General features: G+C 43.1%; 1 protein-coding gene across 2 annotated transcripts; it reads left to right on the forward strand.

Annotated features, from left to right (window-relative positions):
- Window positions 1-386: 386 nt before the first annotated feature.
- Window positions 387-20470, forward strand: si:ch211-167b20.8 (protein phosphatase 1 regulatory subunit 3A). 2 transcript variants are annotated; one of them, XM_035389178.1, is made up of 5 exons: window positions 387-1548; window positions 7038-7084; window positions 7426-7514; window positions 15888-15914; window positions 18160-18238. In XM_035389178.1, the coding sequence occupies exons 1-4, from the start codon at window positions 725-727 to the stop codon at window positions 15912-15914; spliced, it is 987 nt and encodes a 328-aa protein (XP_035245069.1). In that variant the 5' UTR covers window positions 387-724; the 3' UTR covers window positions 18160-18238. The 2 variants fall into 2 exon arrangements, with proteins under 2 accessions (XP_035245069.1, XP_035245068.1); XM_035389177.1 differs by lacking the exon at window positions 15888-15914 and having other exon boundaries at window positions 391-1548; window positions 18160-20470.
- The last annotated feature ends 1648 nt before the right edge of the window (window positions 20471-22118 follow it).

Genomic DNA, 22118 nt, shown 5'->3' on the forward strand with positions numbered 1-22118 from the left:
TAGTGAGCTTCGACACACACCTTTATTGTGCAAAACAGAAAACGTTTCGATCCCTCAGGACCTGAGGAAGTGTTGTGAGCTTTGCTTGCATTTATGATAGACCCGAATTTTCAGCACCTCAGCTGGATGTGCGTATTTTTTTGATGGTAGTAATATTTCCTCCCTATAGGGAATCACTATAATTTTGCGCATATCAAAATGAAAATAAACCTTTGTCAGACCACATTTTATACTTTATTTTACTGTGAAAATTAGGCTATGTTATTAATTCCCTTTTTACTTTTGCTGCGTTTGTATGCGAGAGAGAGAGAGAGAGAGAGAGAGAGAGTTGACAACCCCAAAAAAGAAAGAGGGGCCAGAGTTAGCCAACAAACTGCCAGTTTCGTCAACTAATCGGTACACATCAAGAAGGGCGAGCCCAGATTCTAAAATTAGATAGTTGTTTCTGTTCGGTCGGTGCCCCGAGGCTGCCATTCTTTCCATTAGCCTACCCGCGGCGCGAGCGGACCTGTGGGGTTACGTCTTCGGTGCAGCCCTTCCTCACTTGTAACTCAGCGCTATGCTGGGCAAGAAAACCTGACCCCCTGCAATGCCCGTTGCTCTGTGATTAGAGCAAACACTGCGTGAGGTTATACTTCCCTTCCTGTATCAGTCAGGAGGCTAAGTCACCGAATTCTACATTGTAGCACTTTTGACAGTTTGGCTGTTACTCAGGAGAGACACGATGTCGAACGGGAATAATTACTTAAACCTCCCTAGTAAGGAGACTATTCTCAGCACGAAATCTGCCGAAGAGACGGACAACTCGGCGATAGACGATGAGGACGACGACGAGGAGTGCTACACGCTCGTGCCGAGGTCCTCCCCCGTGCCCAGAAAGCGCGGATTGTCACTCTTCGACGAAACCGTGGAGTACATGAAGATTCGTCTGACTTTGCCAAGCAGAAGGGTGTCTTTCGTTGACAGCCTAGGTGGGGATTTGGTGGAAGTCAAAGAGTTCGTCGCTTTTGACTCGGACGAAGAGGAAGACCCGAGATGGGAAATAGAGGACGCTCGCTACCGCCCCGCGACCCACGAACCAATTTACCAGGTGTGCCCAGACTTCGAGGTTCCGACCGACACAGCCTTAATGCTCGCGGTGCAAAAGAACAAAATAGAGATGGAGTCCGTGTCCGTCGTAGAGCACGACCCGCTTTCATTCACTGGATTGATTCGAGTCCTTAACATTTGCTTTAATAAGTCGGTCTACGTTCGCTTCACCATGGACGGCTGGGGCACATTCTTCGATTATCCTGCAGACTACGTGCAGGGCTCCAACGACGTTGAGACAGACCAGTATTCCTTCAAGCTGTCGTTTGCTGGACCTTATATAACGCACGGCAGCAGAATTGAGTTTGTTTTGCGCTATGAAACCCCCGAGGGAGACTACTGGGCGAACAACGAAGGGAAGAATTACGCGGTGGTTCTGAACGTATCCTACATGGATGATACTGTTCAAGGGAATGGGATGGATGACCGAAAACTCAAAAGTATCCTGAAAGCAGCCAGGTTAGTGACCTGCATCTCCCCATGCAGCCTGGCATTCTACACAGGGTCTAGGCTACTGGACACCTGTTAGGCGTATAGTAGGGGAGAGCGGGGAAATAACTAACAGTTTTCGTATTTGGCTCAATTCTGAAAATATTACTATAGATAGATGAACCATTTTTAAAACAAATATCATACATCCCTTGGCTATGATTACGCACCACAATGACATTTCTGGGACATACCATTCAATAGCAATCTCACCAAAAGTACAGAGAGTTAAATGTTACATTTAACCCCGAGGTTGGGGTAAAAAATAACATGGCGTGGGGTACGTATCTAACAGTCTTAATAGCTTTAAAAGTTAATACAGAGTAAGGCAATTCAATACAATTCCACGTGGTATGATACAAACAGTTTTTAATTCATTTTTTTTACTGTTATATGTTTTTCGTGGCCTATCTATATCAACGAAAATCTATCACATTATACAACATTGTACATTATTCTCCGGTTCCGGGGGTGTATACACTTTTGCCTGGCTAGCAATCCCAGCAAGCCTGCATGCTTTATCAAAACTATGCGATATGTTAATCCCTAAAAGAATGTTTATAATTACATGCATTTGGGTTCCTTGGCCTACACACATAATACATTTGCTGAAAACACTTCCGGTAAAAAAAGTGCACTTGCATGTAGCCAAATGGGCAATAACTCCCGAAATATTTATTGAACTCTTCGTTGGAGACAATGAGAAATAGGTCGTTCAAGCTGGATACATCTCCCTAAAAAGTGCGTGTTACATTTTACCCCACGTTAGGTTTTACCCCGCTCTCCCTTAAACTCATTCTGACGAAATGATGGGCCTATGTTTCATAAAGCCGTCAAAGCAGAGAAAATCCGTGTGATGTTTTAAGATGAACTACTCTTAACAGTATGCATCATAACCACAAAAATACATACCCTACACTGAGGATGCAGTTTCTGCGGAGTGCAGAAAATAACAGGACGTTAAGAGAAGCAGATATCAGTGTAGAAACCAAACATGAAGGACCAACTGTTAGCATCGACTGTCAAAAAGACCCGTTATTGGTATGGATTCAGTACAAGTACAAGTTCACAGTAGCCATTTCATATGTAGTTACAATTTTTACCTGTGGCTGTTCAACCGATGACAGATAAATGTTTTTTATGACAAGTTATTTCTACCAGTATCTGGATGCCAAATCCGATCATGCTTTACCGTCCTGTAATGGGTGCTTATTCTGTCAGCAGTATATAAACAATATAAGAAGACCAGGCTACAGAGATATTGTCACTTTCATAACAAAGGTCCTTTCAGGAAATGTAATGAAATTCATTTCATTAACTGAAATGTGCTCATAGACCATTAATGCATATTTTAAAATTAATTAACCATTAAAGGTGTGAGATCACAAATATGTGATTAGAATGTTCTTGACTGAACATTCTAATGCTGATTTAACAATCACGACTAGTAATTGAAAGCAATTGAGTTCTAGAACTCTGACCATAGAATAAAAATAAAAAAATAAAAAAAAACATTTAAAAAAACCTACGGTTCAATGGGTTGTTTGTCACCCTTTGAACCGTAGAACTGTTGGATTATCAACCAGAGCACCATGCAGCTGGTCCTCTAAACCAAAACAAACGGGGGAACCTTTAGCATTCACAAAGCGATAAATGACTGCTTTTGAAACAGTGCCATGTATTTGCAGGCTGTAGTCATAGATTCAGCCCTTTTTCAGAAGTCTATTTTTATTTCTTTGTAACCTTTTTTTGTTTGCCTAATTTGCTTTTATTGGCGTGTGGCCACTGTTTTGTGCTAACTTCATTGCTTTATGTAAAACACTGTGTAATAGACCTGCGAAAATAAAGTAATGAAGTATTTATTGACAGCAGTAACACGTGTGTTAGGCTATGTGTAGGCAGTACCGCTACATACATGTAGGCAAAGGATCAGGCACACGCTCTCCCCTGTGCATTATGCTGATCTCAGTGGTCCATTCCTGGTTAATAATGTAAATGATTATTAATATGAGTGTGTTTTTTGTGGTGCCCCGCTCACCACACTCCCCCAGTGACTGGCTAAGGGAGCAGAGCGTCTCTGAGGGCTGCGGACTGAAGCTCAGAGAATGCCAGCAATCTGCGGGTGTGCGCGCCCGATCAAAATAGGCCCGCGCGCGGGTCTCACTTTCAGCCCCGCCCTTTAGACGGCTCACCCCTGGCCTTTCGACAGGGGGGCAAGGCTGGAAATACAAGACACCTGCCACCCGCCCCCCCCCCCCCCCCCCCCCCCATGCCTCCTGTACGGTAGTCTAGTGTGTGATTCAATAGTTCACTGTCCCTTGGAGCGCGGCCAGTATACCTCACAGTTTGTGTTTTGGCCACAGCAGCAGATATGCTGGGATCCCAGAGAGTAGGTCAAGATTATAAGCAAACAAAAAGTCTTAAATCGCCCCCGAGAAGTGCAGCTTTGAAGCCACTTCACATTAAGTGGGGGGACGGGGGGGGTTCAAGGTAGCAGGAAGGCAGGATTTCAGGATTTTCAGATAGACTCTCTCTCCAAATGCCAGGTATATATGTGGAGGCTAAAGGAGAAAAACTGGAAAAGCCCATTTAAAATGACCCCCCCATACCCCCCCTCCCCCACAAACGGAATTTCCTGACTATGCTGCTGCTCTCACCCCTGTGATGTGTCACACTTGTTATGGAGCAGACTGTAGGGGTCAGCACTAATACTAAAGTGTAAGTTCATTGATGTGTCACACTTGTTATGGAGCAGACTGTAGTGGTCAGTGCTAATGCTAAAGTGGAGGTTCATTGATGTGTCACACTTGTTATGGAGCAGGCTGTAGGGGTCAGTGCTAATGCTAAAGTTCTGGTGTATTGAGTTTAAGGGCATATGCACAGATACTCAAGGCTGTTTGAGTTCATCCATCTTATTCACAATCTAGCAAATCTACAAGCAGCCATCTTCCAGTTGTCATGTTGTTTTCTGATGATAGTGCCTAGTTGGTTCTGATGTGTAAGGACATTAACATTACTGTGTAATTCAGAGGTACAGAGATTTGTGCAGTGGTGAGTATGTACAGTGTTGTGTGTGTGTGCAGTAATATGTGCAGTGCTATGTGTGTGTGTGTAGTGGTGCGTATGTACAGCGCTCTGTCTGTTTTTGTATGTGTGTGTGTGTGTGTCTGTGCAGTGGTGAGTATGTTTACAGGTCCACATTGTGGTGTCGTGCCGTGATGTGATGACCATCATGTCATTTGAAATGTACAGAAAACCTACCTGAGGGCATTGTAGACATAGCACAGGTTCTTTCTTATGAGTATGGTGGTGTGCACATTTACAGTAACCTTTGTTGGAGTCTAGCAGCACCTCTGTCTCCACAGCTAGTTTTTTAGAGTCATGTTCTATCTATGAACAGATAATCACTGGAACGGGCTGAAAAATAATTTCAGACTCCCCCCGCCTCCCATGAACCCTATCCACCATGGCCCCACCCCCACCCCCACACAGTAAGTTCACCAAATACAAGCTTTGTCCTCCTGTCAATCAAACTCCTTAAAGGGGGATAATTCTGGAGGTTCTGGGTATTATTTCAGTTTTTGGCGTATGTTTTCAAAAAGTAGGCTATTTGTGTGCAATGAGGGATATTTTAAATATTTACAGAAGTTTCTGATTTCCTGTTGGCTCCACAAAGAATTCTGGGGTTTGCAGTTTAAAACAAGACAATACACTTCCAGCAGCTCCAGAGCGGCTTGCAGAGGTTTTCACACATGTTTATTATCCTTTTTTTTAATGACATTCAATCTCCCCATCGGTTGGAACTGTTTCCTATGACGCATGCAGCTTGAGATCACTGCGCTCAAGGAAAGAACTGGCATGGATTCCTGTATCACCAGAGCTACATTTGGGAGCAGGTCCTCAAAGAAGCAATAAATCTACAGGACCGAAAATGGTTCCTGCTTGCACAACATCCATCCTGAGGCAACTGCGTAGGGATGGGTGGGCGGGGTGGGATGGGTGGGAAGGGTGGGCTGGATGGACAGATCTAAATGGCACCCTGGCCCCACCCCTTTGGATCTTCCATGACGTGTGCTTCAGTTCTGGCCCTCCCAGTTCTGTACCGGCCTGGCTATTTGAGTATTTCTGTCTGAGCTGCTGACTTGTGGGGGGAAAAAGACAAAAACATCTCACATGTCATGTCACTTTCACCAGCTGCATTTACACAGCCCAGATCTACTGAAAGTGTGAGTAGTTGTCCTCAAACGGGATGTCTGCATAGCAGTTTACCTTCCCTGTCAACCTCTTAGCATTTCAGCGTCCGTTGCAACTCCTCATCCGTAAATTCAGGCTGGAACTCTTCCATTTCAGTATTCCATTTCATGACAATTGTCACTTAATTTTCAATTTGTAGTTTGGCTAACATTAGGCATGCATGAACAAGCAGTGTGCATCTAAACCTCACTTCTCTGGTCTTTGAACTTGGGAGTACAGAACCGAGACATTAAGAAGAACGTAAAATGGATTTTCATGTTTATTATTTTGAATGGACACTAGAAATTCAATGCCTTAATATCATAACTTTCGCTTTACAAGCTGATTGTAGTGCATTTTCTTGTTTTAAACCCAGAACCTGTGTGCTAACCATTGTGTGCAGCTGGAAACATCCTTTCTAAAATGGTTCCTATCCAAAAATAGCCTGCATTGTACACAAAAACTGACCAACTGGCCAATCAAAAACATGCACAAAAATGGAGATACTATATAGAAAAAATATAAAGGGAGATATTCCTTTATAAAAAAAACCTTTCCCATCGCTACTGAAAGGGTCATTTAACAAAGGTAAAAGTGCCAAAAGTGAAGGCATTTATGTCTGCGACTCCTCAGTCCTGCAAAAGACCAGAATACACTCTCAACCAATCAAATGACAGGCTTCATTTGGCTCGGCATCTCAGCCAATCAGAAGATGAGGTAGCCACTGGGAGTAGAATGAATAAACAACATGCTATTTCTCAGGGAGAAAACTGTTGATACAGAGGTTATTTGTGGTTTAGGCCATGTCTGACTTTAATATAAACGGCTTCATCAATCACAGGTCCCTGTGCTGCTGTCATACAGAACTTAGAGAGAAGGACAAGAGTATTCCGAAGGCTGCAGCACTGAATGTGTTTGGGCACTGCTGTTGCACCTGTGAACAAGGTGTTTTACCAGAACTACACTGCAGTTGCTACATTTTCTGGGGAGGGGCGCTGCAAAGAATTGTGGGAGATGGGCTGTATGGCTCCCCCACACTTGACTGAAGGAGTGCTTGAGCCCAAAGGGGTCTAAGCCCTACGTCTCATTTCCAGGGTATTGGGACACCTTTTAAGATGGCGGCCGGTTGAGCCTGCCTGAGTCTGAGCAGAGAGATGAAGGTGGCATTATGGGACAGGCTTGTTTGTCTGTTACGTTAATAAGCAGTGTGCCTGTCTCTGTTCCAGAGCGGAGGACGACTTTGAGGAGATCCAGGCCGCAGACAGTGTGGAAGGCAAGTATGAAGTTCATCAGGAACAGAAGCTTGCACTGCATGCTATTCCAGTGTAAATACCAGCCTCACAATGGAAACATCACACCATTCAATGTACTCGCTGATAGTCCTCAAGGTGACAGCCACACCTTGCTGGCGTGGTTGTAAATTTTAGCGCAGAGGATTTGTTAGCTGTTTTTCTTAATTGACACATCAACTTTGCACGCAAGTAAAGGTACACTTAAGAGGCACACCGGACCTTTGACAAAGCCACATGCCACGTTGGTGATAAAGGGGCACAACTCCATAATGCAGCACTGTCCTTCAAACTGTCATGACTCACTGCCGGACTCGTTCTGCAGCGGACGCGAGGGGCACGGGGACGGAGACCGCCGCGCCGAAGCGCGCGCCCGCTCGACCGCAAATCGCTCGGCCTAAGATTGACATCGAGGTGAGGGGGGCAAGCCCGGGAACCCGCGGTTTTCAGGAGGAGCCGCATGCAGAGGCTCAAAAAGTGTGGTGCGAGCTGAAGCTTGCTTTACCGGCTCCGTCTGTCCTTCACTCCGTCCGTCTCTCTCTCTCTCTCTCCCTGTTTGAGAAGCACGGTGTTGAATGTGCAAGGGGTCCTCAGCCGTGAGCCTGGAGAGCCTGGGCAAGCCTGCCTGGGCGAGTCTGTCTCACCTGTCTGTTCTGTCATGCCACCTGGTTTCGTGAGTCTAAATTGGTTGCTGATTCTAAGATGGAAGCACAAACCTGCAGACCCTTTCAGTCTCCGGGACCAGGGGCGGCGACCCCTGATTTAGTTCATGAGGCTCAAGCTTTTTAGGGTGCGATTAGGTCCCTCTGCTAGATTTCATGATTCATGTGTACGGCCACCAGTTTGTTTCCCCTTGCTTTCTCGCGTGGTACTTCAGTCCTCCACCAGCTAGAGGTCACGATAGCCTCTCTGTCGAGCACCTTCTCGAACAATTATCCCATTTGCACCGCCTTAATAATCCAAGTTGATAAAGTAATTGCGTCCAATTATGCACAGACAATGACTGACAGTGATGTTACAAGCAATACCCACGTGTTAAATTCAGTTCATTTACTTACTACCGTGAACATGCTTCAGTATTTTTAAATGTTGTACAGGGACATGATGAACTTTGTTAGAAGCAGTGGGAAATGCCCACATTAAAAATGAGAGCAGTTATATAAGATTTAACTTTTATGCACAAAAAGTAACATAAAAAATACATGTATGATCCAACTAAATGTTCATGGTCTTCAAGACTTTGTGTAAAATCAGGTGTCCAAGTGCTGGGCTAAAACTCACACCTGCCCTTTTCTGATAAAATTCTGGTTTTGGTCAGCAACCGATTCAGACTCAGAAAACCGGGTGACCTGAGTTAACTGTGTAATCAACCGCTTTAACTGATCAATTGCTGTGCTGCTCAAGTTCTGAGTAACAGCAGAAGCCAGCAGACCCTGCAGCTCTCCAGGACCAGGGCTGAGGACCACAGGCTGAAAGACATGCTTTTCACAACATTTCAACTTCCATCCATGCTCATTCTCCTTCCTGACTCTCTCCATATTCAATATCTTTTTTTATTATAAATGTCTAAATTAGAAACTCATTTGCATGATTGGTCACTCAACTATGTATTTGAAGTGCCTATGGGGAGTCATGGAGGATAACCATTTAAATCAGTGCTCTCAAACTTGTTGCCATGGAGGGCCATGTGTATGCAGGCTTTCATTCCAACCAGTTAATGCTGCCTTAATTGAGTCCAATTACTCATTCAGCCATATGCATTTAACTGCATTGAAGCACAGAATATTATCAAATTTTTATTTAGACAATGCGGGTCACCATAGACGTCGGGTCACCATTATGTGCAATACAAACCTGCATCCCTAATTCAGCATATAATTGAACTCATTATATAATCAAGATCTGAGGCTGGAATAAAAACCAGCATACACATGGCCCTCCATGGCACTGAGTTTGAGACCACTGATTTGAATTTGAAGTTTAAATCCCTGCAGGTTACATGGTGGACCTGTTGGTCACATGGTGAACAACTGTTGGCCCTATTCATGTGTCTTTTCGACAAGGAAAGAGGCCTGTACGGCTCAGCATCGATAGCACAGACATACAGAGCATTTACAGACGAACAGCTCAATGTCAAGGTGAAGTTAGCCAGCTTTGCTGAGATGTTGGATAGTCACAGGTGTGGAAAACTCCTGGCAAAGTACATTCTTTCGTTGCATCTCAGGCAATGGCAGCTACCAGAGAGGACATTTCTGAAGCAGAGGTGGCCTGGGTCCTCTGCATTATCGGCAATGACAACCCTGGACCCAGAAGCCGCGAGGCTTGTCCACCAGCTTCCATTGGTCATAGTTTCATACCCCAAGCTGCTGCTGCCTGAGTGTTAGGGAAGCTGTTTTAGAAACAGAGTGAGGTTAAGTGCTCAGGATTTTCTTGAAATATAGTCAATTGTGTTTTTGTCTTCAGAGCAGCACTCTGAGGTAATTTATTTTACCCAGAACTTTAAGTACTTGCATGGCTGTTTAAGAACAGGAAGAACTTCAAAGAATGGGGCCGATTCAGAATTCTTGAAATGTTTCATTTGAAAGTGTCATCAAATACATCAAATTATCGGCCTAGAGTGGACCAGAGAAAAGCCAGGGTCACAATGCTGGGCCAAACACAGTGTTGGATTGTAAATAAAGGCTGCAGGCCATGTAGAAATTGGTTCCTTCTACTTTGAGTTCCTCGAGAACAGAGGATGTCTAGTTCTATAGTCCTAAAATGGCCGGTGTGGATGCGGACCTGTGTTGTAACCCAGCAGTTCTCGAATTTTATCCTGGGGGACCCCCATGTATGCTGGTTTTCGTTCTGGGATTAAAATTGTGATTGGATTACCCTCTTACGCCACATTATGTTAGAAATAGCTATGCATCCAATGAAGAATAAGTCCCATGTTCACATAGTGTGTATTGTGCTACAGTGCACACATGGCTGCTGAAACAAACCATTTGGTTCATACAAAAGAATTCAAAGACAATGAGCCAAACTTGCATTGTGTTAACAAGAGTAAGGAAAAATTTATGAAAGAACCTACAAAACGTGTTCAACAACCTTAATTAAGAGTTTGGCTGTAACGAGAACAAGCATATACAGAGGTCCCCCAGGACCCAACTCGAGAATGTCCAGTGCTAAAACGCAGTGTCCAGTGCTAAAAAATACAACTAAACTCAACCTGATTCTTGATCAATACCTTGACTGAATCAATACTACAGTACAATTGTCACATGTTGTGACACACACTTGGGAGGGAGATGCGACAGTTCTGGGTGTGCACTGCTGTTTGCCACATGGAAGGAGAGAAAGCGCACTCACACCAACATGAAACCAAATAAACACCTTCCCCTTTCCCCCTCATGGGTTCCAGGCAAAAGCAATAAACTAAAACAACAACGATGAAAGAAAGCAAAACAGAGCGACAGCTTTTCAGCTGGCCAGTGCCTCCGATTTTCAGCTGTGGTTTTTTCATGTTTGTCTTTTGTGCGCTGACAAACAAAACAAACAAACTCGCCCTCTCAGTGTGTGCTCCCAATCTCAGCCCTGTACCGTAAAGACAAACACAGGAACACACCTTTAAGCACCTGGGCTGATTACTTAACACAACCCAGGTGCGTGTGCTCTCTCCATTGGTAGGCGTAGCCAAGACAAATTTTAATCTCCCTTAGACCTAATGCCACAATAATACTCAAAAGTCGTTATATATTGAAATGCCTCTTAATACTAGAACATGAGGTTAAACTTTTAATAGTTCCAGTTCTTTAAACGATAAAACTGAAATTACTCTCCATGCACATTGTACGTATTGTGCTATAGTGGACACATGGCTAATAAATACTATAGTGGACACATGGCTAATTAAAACTCTCAAAAAATGTAATAAAAAATTCATCATTGAAAAACAGCAATTCTCCAAAAGTGTAAAGCACACAGCACATTGCATAAAGACAGAAGGACAGCAATGACTGGCTCACCCAACCTGGATATATGCGCTGCCATGACTGGGGATCCTTGTTACACAAAAGCAATCATCAAAATGTGCAACCCATCAAAATAGGCAGCCATCTTGGATCTTTTATGTCATTTCATCCTAGCGGCCATCTTGAGGAGGTTAAATATACCTACGCGGTTCTGTGGGTCGATTCAAGGTTATCTTCATAGATTGGAAGTATACATATAAAGAACAAAGAAGAAATGCACAATTGAAAAGTTGACCTTGTAAGTTTGATATTATAAAGTTTCCTATACTGTGCTATCAGCACATGATACTTTATGGATACAATTATGACTTATTAGGTGGCAGCATCACAAGAAAACTTGATCAGCAAGAACTCCTTTGCAATGGTGACATGCTTCTATTCTGGGAGAAGATGTTTTGGCCACAAGAAGTGGAATGAACCCTTGCCCAGTTCAGCTCTTGGAACTGAATTGCGAACAGGCTAATTCCAGAGGCATGTTTGAATTGTGCTGGACAGGTTGAAGTTTACTGAGTACCGGGTGAGAATGCAAAGCCTTCGTGAACCAATCAGCCTTTTCTCCAGTTCCTCTCACGTCTCTGTGCAGGGCAGACTGGAGTCAGTGATGCCCTCCTTTACCCATGACCTCCTCAATATTTCCTGTCCTGGGCCTTCTTAAATGCCCTCATAACCACCCCCCCCCCCCCCCCCGCCCCCCAACATAGTATTACAAGCCCCAAGCAGAGTATTGCCTTTCAGTGCCCAAGAGCTGCGCACTTCATTTGACCTCTGTCATTCGTCCAGAACCCCATTTGATGGGTTACCCACTCTTTGTTGTAAGATACATATACTTTATTAAACCCTCTGGGGTAACCCTCTGTCCTCTGCATTTGACCCATCCCCACCCTAGCTACATGGGAGCAGTGGGCAGCCACAGTGCAGCGCCCGGGGACCAACTCCAGTTCTGAGTCCAGTGCCTTAGTCATGGGCAAATGGCAGGAGCGTACCTACCCTGACATTGTAGATCACCAGGCTCCCAAACCGGGCCAGGACCCATGAGTGGGTGGTCAGACACACAAAATACACCATGCCTACTACAGCTCCTGTTGACCCCCCTTGATGTTTACTAATCTCACCCTAACTCAGTACATCTTTATCAAGGACGTGAATCATTTTTCAGGGCACTGTGTGCATTCGCAGCTCCATCGAGAACAGCATACAGAAATTCTCAAGACCTGGTCTGATCAGAAAACACATTTATGCACATTTCTTTTCTTTTGGACACACGGTGGTTGAGGAAACACCACATTCAGCACCACTTGCCTGGGTGTCCTTGTTCAGTTGCAGGTCAGTTCAGTTCCCCTCATTCATCCATTGAACCAACTCTCCAGGATGCCCTCTTGCACTCAGGTGAAAGAACTCCTTTAGCTGGCCTTCAACTAACTTGTGCCAAACTCCGTAGGGAGTACAGTAATGGAGAAGGTCACCGTGGATCAGTTACCTCATCTGTTACCGCGTGAAGCAGTATGTTAACAGGACACTGCTGACATCACTTTGATGAAGGAACAAACCAATAAGAAGCCAAGGATGAGTGTCATGATGCTAGATATCTACATCAGGAGGAAGACTGAGGCTGGGCTCCGTAAGAGGTGTGGAAAAGCTTAGCCAGCGCCAGATTTCCCATGATCCCATTCTCAGAGAGAGAAGGAGCAACAGAACTCCCGGTAGATGTTCTATTTCTGGACATGTCTGTGGATGCACACACTACCAAATCCACCTTCGGAATCTGAATGAGGAGATTTCAGCTCAATCAACATGCATATTAGTGCTTCAGCTGAACTCTTTATCTTTAACATATGTTATGTCCGCAGCGGCAACCACAAAGAACAGCTTTCTATTTTGGGTTGGTATTGAGCACGCGCGAACAGTTAGTTGCCCTGATGTCCCCCGCTTCATCTGCAACCCTCAAACAATCTGATACCCAGCTGTTATCATGTAGTAATAGACAGAACCCAGGAGACATGCTTGTTTTTAAAGCCTTGATACCATAAGATCCTTGGCAAAACTGACTTTTTATACCCTGCATATCTGTGGACCTCCAAGAAACCAGTCTTTCAGAAGACCAGATAACCATCATTGAGACCCCTCTGATTGGGTTCCAGCAGGTCATCCTCTGCCTGATTCAGAATTGTTTCATTTTTGGCAGGATTACAATAAAATTATCACTTTCAAGGCATGTTTAACATGCAACTCCATCTGGCTTTTCCAGAGATCAATGATTACAGAGCAGCAGACGAGGTTCTAGGCCATAAGAGATTATTGGTACCTTTCTTCCTGGTTTTCCTCAGCAATGTGCTCAACTTGTCCACTGGCTTTTCCAGTTTTGTGAGCTCTGACTCATGTTTGAGGTCAGAGAACTCCAGGCCAGGGAATCTCACATCCTGTCATTGAGCGCATCCTGAAGACGACAGAATAAATGTTTTGTTCTCCCAAGGTTTGGAGATTTTGGGGGAAATTCCCCTGGGTACCAGAATAGGCATTAGCCCACAGCTGTCCCATGTCACTAGGGGGGATCAGCTTGGGCCATAAAGAACCATGGTTTCGTTCCAGGAACAACTTCCCGGGCTGTTTGCCAGAGCCCCTGGGAAACCAAGGAAATAGTGGATACTCGTAAAACTGAAGTCAGTCCGGAAAAGAACAGAATAAGAGGTGCATTAACTTACATACAGTTTTAGTCCCAGTATTGGGGGGAAAAAACACTTTTAGCCCTGCTCACATGAAATGTTTAGGATTCACAGCCATTTGGCTGTAGATGATGTTACCGTGACAACATTTCTGAAAAAGTTGAAGTAACAGAAAAATGTTCCAGGAGTGTCCTTAGAGTCTGACTGGCATCTTCCGATGGCCCCATTTAGTCATGATAAACATCATGATATATGTCAAATTTAAGAATATTGAGAATGACAGTATTGAAATGGTAGATTTGTTAAACAATGCCAAGATTACAGACAAAAAACTGAACAGAAATAAACATCCACAATTTAAATTCTTTTAAAAACGAATAAGAAACCTGATTAACATCCGAAGGCCATTCCTGCAGTGTTCCCTGTGGGTTGGAGATAACATTCAAGCAACTGCTATTATAATATTCTCATACAGGAAACTGGGTGCGTGTCCACGCTGGGTGTGTTCACCCTAATTTCTTTTACATCCTGAAAACCAGAGATTGCAGCTGGGAGCCCAGGCAACAGTGGAGCAGCTTTTTCCAGGCCTGCAGCCTGAAAAATTGCCTCTGTGTGTGCTATAAAAATTGACCATGTGGCTGTTGTCATGTCCTGGTAACTGTCTCTTCCTTTGCTTTCCCATTATTTGTTAATTTCCTTTGTTAGTATACGCCTCAAACTTTAATAGCCTTTAGGTTACATTTCCATTTTTTATGACCGAAGAAAGCCAGCAAAGAATGATTTTAATAAATTAAGTGAAATTCTTTGACTAGCTTTTTTTCTACAAATTAATAGTTCTTTAAGTAATGGGCTGTCCTTAATCGCCCTTCTTACCTGATTTCTTAACTGATTCAAATGATTTTACTGCACTCCAATGTTATTTAAAGGATTCGTAATGTTCATATGTTGCCACCAGCATCATTGACGTCCTCCGCTCTGCGTATAATATAGTTATACTATTTCATTTATCTATAGTATATATACTATACTGCATATAGTATAGTATATAAGTATAGTTAAAACTGTTTTTAGTGGTTTGATTATTTTATAGAGGGACTGAAACATGACCACTGCTACCATCTCTGTGGTTATTACTCCTGTTGCTAGAATTCTATGTTACTGCATCTCCCTGTAAACCAATCATGTAACATAATCTACTGTGTTCATTATAACTGGGGTTCACATAAATATTTAATGTGAAATACATTTCATATCTTACTTATGAACTGCCTTGTAGAATAATTTGGTGGTAAGCAATAGGGGTGAAATGAGCTCATATAATCAGGTTACATAGAATTTTTTGTTCAGTCCTGATCTTAATGAGAAGGTTCCTTTCCCCCCATAAATGTAAGCTGCACTGGCCTTCTTGTGTATTCACTAAGACTTCTGCAATCTGGTTAACCCTTCTGATTCAGAAAGGACTTGCACGTGTCCAGTCTAATTATTTCCCATGATTGTAAAAATTTCTCTTCCAAAAACTATTAATTCAGGAGGCTAGATATTACAGCAATGCACCAGTCCTCTGAAATGCACCTATAGTCTAGTTTTCTGGACATAATTTAAAGAGAAAGCAAAATTGGAAATTTTTGTGGCAGAAACATTCCTGTCCACTGAAACTGAAATTTTATTTATATGCACAATTTGCAAATGCAAAAAAGGCAGGCAAATTTGGGATTGAACAGTTCAAAACCTCATTGTATGGTCAGACATTTATTCATCACAAACACTTGAAAAAAGAACGATCAAAAGCAGTGATATTGACTGTGAAATAATTCACAAGCTTGTCCCTGGAGCAGAGGTGGATATTTGTGTCTATTAAACCTGTCCTGTACAACTGTCTCAAATGAGAATTAGACTTAAATCTTTAAGTAAAGAAAGAAATTTCCATAAAACATATGGGGGGTGAAGTGTAGATGGATTTTTTCAGATGTTGCGTGAATTAAATATATTTCTTGAAAAGAACATGTGAAATGGATAACAGGAGAGAACGTGTGGTGTGTAGCTTTTACATTGTGCAGGTGAATTGGTAATTTGGAACAATCTTGTGCTTTCCTGTCCCAACCTGTCAATCACAGCTCATTGAAGCATCAGCGGCAATTTAGGTAATGTGCCCTCTGCCTGTTGCCCGCCTTCACATTTCATTAACCCCCAATCTGATGTCCCATTCCAGCTCGCCCTGCTCGATTGGATTGCCAGAACTTCTCTGCCTATGTGTTTCACTCCGGGGTGGTGGTGGGGGGTTTACTGTGATGTGTATTAATTTTGTTTTAACAGAAATTTCAAGCAAGAGTTTTGGCATCTGATAAGGGAAGGAAAAGCCCTGTAATATTAACCCTTTCTCAGTGTTTAATAAGTGTGTTTAAGCATCCTACTACCTGTAGACACAGAGGCCAGGAATGGGTTAAAACCATGACTGTCCTCTCCTGCTCCCATTCCTGCTTCTTTTATTCCTAAAATATTTCATGCTTTAAAAAAAAAAAAAAAAAACTGGCCAATACACAGGTGCTAACCCCCCCTAGTTCTTGCTGGTCGTGTTATGCAAAAAAATTGAATAACACAGTGTCAACCACATGATGTATCTTGAATGTAAAAATGAAGGGGAAAACTAAAACAGCATGGTTCTATATACATTTGACCTGTTATGTTATTCCTATATTATATAGTATTTTCTAACTTGACCCTTTTACTAAATGTATAGTCATCATTTCTGCCAATTATTTATAAGAGTACCGTGTGACCTGACTGTGCTCCTGTTTGTGATGTTTTTGTTTGACCGGTTGATTCTGCTGTTTTGCTGAAGAGAATTGTGCTTGAATGATGCATGGTTAAAAACTGCAGTCATAAACCCACCAAGCACAACAGATCCTTTTAAGGATTAAAATGATGTTACTGAACTTTTTTGTGTATGGGCTTACACAAACGATTCCAGAAACATTTGATAATGATTGGCTTATTCATCACAAATTTGCAGTATGATTCTGACTTTTTCTCAGAGTACGAAATTGGCTATTAAGTTTGTGAAGTCGATATGCTCACCTAGAGCCGCGTTAAGCGATGTGATTATGGTGAATGAAAATGTGAAAAGTTATGGAAATATTATGTTTTTGTAATTTTGTTGTCTTGAAAACGTGTTTTTTTTTGTAACCTATTTATAACATACAGTAGCAGAGTGACACTGTCATTTTGGTGTGGTAATATAAGAATAGTTGAAAAAATGTTTCAATATTTACCATTTAACTATTACCTTTAAAAACCTTTAAACCACTTTCTAGTTGATTTCGTATTATTTCAGTTGCAGGAGTCAAAGTTTTTGGTCAATGAACATTCGGCCCTCTGACTTTATTTCTTTACAGTTTGCCACATTGCTTTTAGTGAGAGCTGAAAATGCCGTACTCTGAATAAACAGTCAGATACGGACAAGAGCCCTTTTGTGAGAAACCCAGCGTTGTAGAGACTCAACCTGTTTTCCAGTCCAGCTGTTCCGGTCGGGAGGAACTGGGGCTCTTTTGTGGAGATCCAGGGCTTTAAAGGAATAGGGCATATGCGGGTCCTGCCAGTCTACCCTCCTGGGATTGTGCCCATGGGAACTAGGGCAATGCCACCCTGGGGGTTGGGGGTTGGTGGTGGAGGGGTGGTGGGGATATAAACATGACTCTTCATTGTAAACACACGCCCCCACACACACACGCCCCCACACACACACGCACACACACACACACACATGTCCCATTCCTGTGGGTTTCCTGAAGACCCCACTGCTGGCTTCGAGGGTGAGGATTGATTTTCAATTTTATGCGGTTTGTTTTCCTAAACGTGAGATCTGAGGGAACAAGTTCCAGTTTAATGCAACATTGCTCGTGTTTATCATATAAATGTACCAGCACTAAACTGACTCACCACTGTTAACACCCATGCGTCTCTGTAAATATTTTACCTGTACACATATACACTCTGGGCAGCACTGATGGCATTCGTGGCATTTTAAAATTATGCAAATGTAGCAAAAAAGCAAATGTCTTTAAAAAAAATATTGCTTAATACTGGGGAAAGATCCTCCTTTAGATTTCCTTTTGCTGTACTGCATTAGCCTGCCTCATTGAGCTTCTGTATGAATTATGTTGTCAAAGATGTAGAACACTGTAGGACAAAATGTGAGGCACCTGGACTCATTTAATACCTATTTGTCAGCTATGAATGAATTTATGAATTTGTTTAACCACTTCAGAGCTTGACATAGAAATGTCAGTAGAGACAGTCATGCTTTATTGGGCTTCTTCTCTTGTGTCTTGCCATTAGTCCTCAGTGCCATAATCACTATTGTCCTTTTTTGGCATGTTTTTTGAACAGAATAAAGATGCCAGACCCAGCTCCCCCTCCAAGACTGACACAGATCATCGAATAGTAGACAGTGTTCCGCTTTGTGCTTCCGAACCCCCCTGTGAGACACCCCTGTCCGTCTCGGCTGTGGAACAGGTAGCAGTCTTCAAACCGATAACTAGTCAGCCCCTAGCAACTCAGCCTCAGTCTGAATCCCCACAGAAAGCTGATTTTACAGAATGCGATTGGGTCGTCGAAGAGCATAAGGAGGACACGAGGATCTGCAGCTATGACACCAAGACCAAGATTACAGTCAAAGTCTCCTCAGAGTCACATATTTTTTGCCGAACCACCACTTCTGAGCAAATCCTCCCTCCCCATGACGAGAACGGTCATGAGAAAGACCAGGATGCACTGAAAGGAGAGAGCGACTCAGAACCTCCTTATAAAATCCAAGAGCCACCCCTCAGTATCCGTATTCCCTATAAAGACCCGGACACCGACTATAAGCTTGAAATGGAGGCTAATGACCAGATCAGACAGGATGTTGAGGGTTATCTCAGATACACAGAGGCCTTCGGCAGTTCTCAGGGCTTGGTCAGTGAAAGCCAGGAAACAGGTCCACCTGAGGAGGTGAGTGAGACAGACCCTGAGGGAGAGCTTTCTGTCCCAAGACCAGCCGTAACCTTATCTGGAGAGGAACCGGCAGGCTTTGACTCCATTTGCACCCGCTCTCCACCTGTCTATCCCAAACTGGTCCGATCTGAGAAGGACCAACCATCTGAAAGCCCAGAAGAACCTGTCAATGTTCCTTACCCTGCCCGGGCCCTCCACTTCTTACCAGATGAACTAGCCACCGAGTTTGATGAGTTATTAGTTTCCTCAGGTTATGACACTGATCCCACGGAATCTCTCTTGGAGTCTCCGGTAGCTTCTGTGGGGGAAATTAGTCACACAGTGCTAGACACCATGGGGGAAATCACCACACCACCGCACACTGCAGATCCTGATGTCGTTATGCCGTCAGTGAGCCACACATACTCCCATGTTCCAGACCAAGGAGTCTGGGAGGAATTTGCTGAAGAATATTCCTTCTGTACTGTTGGTCCAAGCGACAGTGCCTCTCAGGGCTTAGAAAGCCTTGTAGAGGAGGAGGTGGTTCACCAGGAAGCTGCAGAACTGGCTGTGCCACAGAGCGACGTTGGCACGAGCAACAGTGCCCCTCAGAGCTTAGAAGACGAACAGGAGGCGGTGGTTCACCATCAGGCTGCAGAACTTGCATCTCGTCTACGCCAAGCCTACGTTGCATCTTCAGTCTTCCTGACCTTCGCCTTTTGCCTGGTGCTAGCCTACCATCACCCCCATATCTTACCCTTGGTGCTGCTTTATCTCATCTGTCTCTGAGCATGTCCGGCAGTCAGCCTGCCACTGCTCGTCCTCAGTCCCCTCCACCAAAGTGCCTGCGAATTTTGCTGAAATAAAGCCAGATGCCCTTCACCCCCGCTGATAAAAGAGAATAAATAAGTGCTTCACAGCCAGGACTGTAAAGAAGGATCCTTACCTAAAGTAAGGAGAGCTGTTGCATTCAAAGCTCGGAAACACAGCAGCTTTAGTGAAACAGGGTGAAGGATGCTTCATCATCTGGAAAGTTTTCCTTTGAGTCGGAAATGGTCGTTTCTGAAACGTCTTCCCCAGAGTCGGAATCCGTCGTTTCTGAGCCGTGAGCAACTCCAGAACTCATTTTTGGTTTCACATCTGCAGAAGTATTCACACATGTACTTGATGTTTGGTTTACAAAATCTCTTACTACAGGCATGATTTTATACATTTTTGTATAACATTTTCAAAAGATGAATGGGTGTGAGGCTATGTCATTCCTCGTGTGTGCTTTAACTTTCATAAGTTTATTTCTTTTCACATTAATGCAACTTTGGCCTGGATTCAATCAACAGTTGCCCTTAACCCTAACTTACACACACGGTGAGCTCAACGAAATGAACTAAACAAACTCCATTGACAGAGTTCGGTGAGTTCATTTTCTTGATTTCTGAACTCACCAAACTTTGGAAAAAGAAATATAAACATTTGTATTTAATTGTTTATATCACTATTTCTGTGCACTTATATTATTTTGCATTGTCACTTTGCATAGGAGTTAAATCCTAAAATATATTTTTGTGTCATAGTGAGTTAAGTACAAATATTGATTGCATCCAGGCTTGTGTACATCTGAAGTATAAAGTCCTGGTCACATTTGGAATGCTAATGATAAGCATAATGATTCAAAATTCTTCCTCCTGAGGCCAAGGAACTTGTCACATCAAGTGATATATATAGAATACAGAAAGTACTTAGCTACCCCTGAAATTGTTTTCTGAACCTTTGTTGCACTGTCAATATATTCTGTCATACACATTTCAATGACCTAACTGCAAATGCACCATGGCTAGCAAGTATCTTCTAAATGTATTGGAAAATCCAAAGGTATAACAGAAAAGGCACAAAAGTGCATCCTGTTGTAAATCCAGTAATTGATATGAGTATACAAACATTAGTTGATGGACAGATGTGCAGAAAGGAAATGTTCTTAGTTGAGCCCATGGGAAAATATTGTTTCTAATATTGTTTTCCAATTATGTTCTTACATCACTGTGTTTAAAATTACACAATAGTATTTTTTCAACTAACGGTGGAAACTGAAATTAAATTATACCCAGGAAAAGTGCTTGGTTGGACATGCAAAGCATTCATAACGGTAATCACTACAATTTGCCTTTAGTGGGAAGTTTCTCTTGTGAATATTGATGTATGTGATTGGGATATGTGGTATGTGAACGGAGTGCGTTTAACACAAACATTTGACTTGAGTTGTGGGTAAGTGAGAAGGACAAGCTAAGGAGCTAAGCTAAGGAGGTCTATAGAAGGCTGCTGACATTGTTTTCTGGGGGCCTGTCCTTGACACGATAGTATGTCCTCGATTCACCCTTAATTTTGATTCTGACACTCTCTTTTAATTGCAGGTAAAAGTTAAAGACACATGTTACCTGAATATAGGCCAGTAATTTCATATTGTTCTCCCGTTGTTACAGTGAAGATTCACTGGGACTGTTGCCCTCTTGCCCTGCTCTCCAGTCATTCTCTCTTTGGGGTAGGTTGCAGGTTCATTCCTGCTCTGGTCGAATCATGATGCAAATATCAGTGTTGAGGCGGGCACCAGATCCTCCAGATGGCATATTCTCCACCTGTATAAACCTCCTTGGCTTTACTGGTCTGTGTAGTATGATGGAGCCAGGAACTGGGTAAAGGAGTAGTCTGAGTCAATGCAAGTTGTTGGACTGGAACGTCAAGGCTGAGACGGTGGGACTATTGGAACTCAGGAGAATGAAGACATGGCAAGTGTTCTCTGTATTAGAGACAGGAAATGCCTTCTTTTTTTTTTTTTTGAAATAACATCCGGTCTCCACTCTTAAACATTGGCGAAGTCTTCTGGATGCGGTGGAATGGTAAGCATGTCCTCAGTTCTGTTAGACTTGGACTATGTCAGAAAGAGCTTACTTTCCTGCTATTGAGTATATATGTTGAGTACACTGGATGAGAAGGTTAAGTAAGTGAAATTTTCTCTAAATGTAGCCTTTTTACTGCAAGGATGTCTTACGAAACTTCCGCAGTACCATTGGAAAACAGTATGGAGGATATTTTTTGCATACTGCCCATCGTGTACTAAACAATACACACTAAACAGTAGGCAGTATATGTAGACAGTACATATTTTGAGGACCCGTAGTTAGGAGGCTGTTTCAGATACAGTCCTTCTGTAACCCAGTTGTGTAAAAGGAGGAAGGGGTTTGGGTCTGCCCAGGCAGAACTGCATGTTTTATAAGTTTTATTATCCAAAATATTTGGTTCATCCTGTGCTGAGAAGACATTTTGCCCTGTATGCTGAGAATGCATGGATGTTTTTACTGTACGACTACTGTGAAAATGATGAC

This window comes from Anguilla anguilla, chromosome 13, assembly GCF_013347855.1.
Source record: "Anguilla anguilla isolate fAngAng1 chromosome 13, fAngAng1.pri, whole genome shotgun sequence".
Lineage (NCBI taxonomy): Eukaryota > Metazoa > Chordata > Actinopteri > Anguilliformes > Anguillidae > Anguilla > Anguilla anguilla.

Coding starts and splice junctions, on each gene's coding strand:
- si:ch211-167b20.8 (XM_035389177.1), top strand. CDS start 725: ATGTCGAACGGGAATAATTACTTAAACCTCCCTAGTAAGGAGACTATT. Junction 7,085..7,425: donor GGCCGCAGACAGTGTGGAAG/GCAAGTATGAAG, acceptor CTCGTTCTGCAG/CGGACGCGAGGGGCACGGGG. Junction 7,515..18,159: donor GGCCTAAGATTGACATCGAG/GTGAGGGGGGCA, acceptor TTTTTTGAACAG/AATAAAGATGCCAGACCCAG.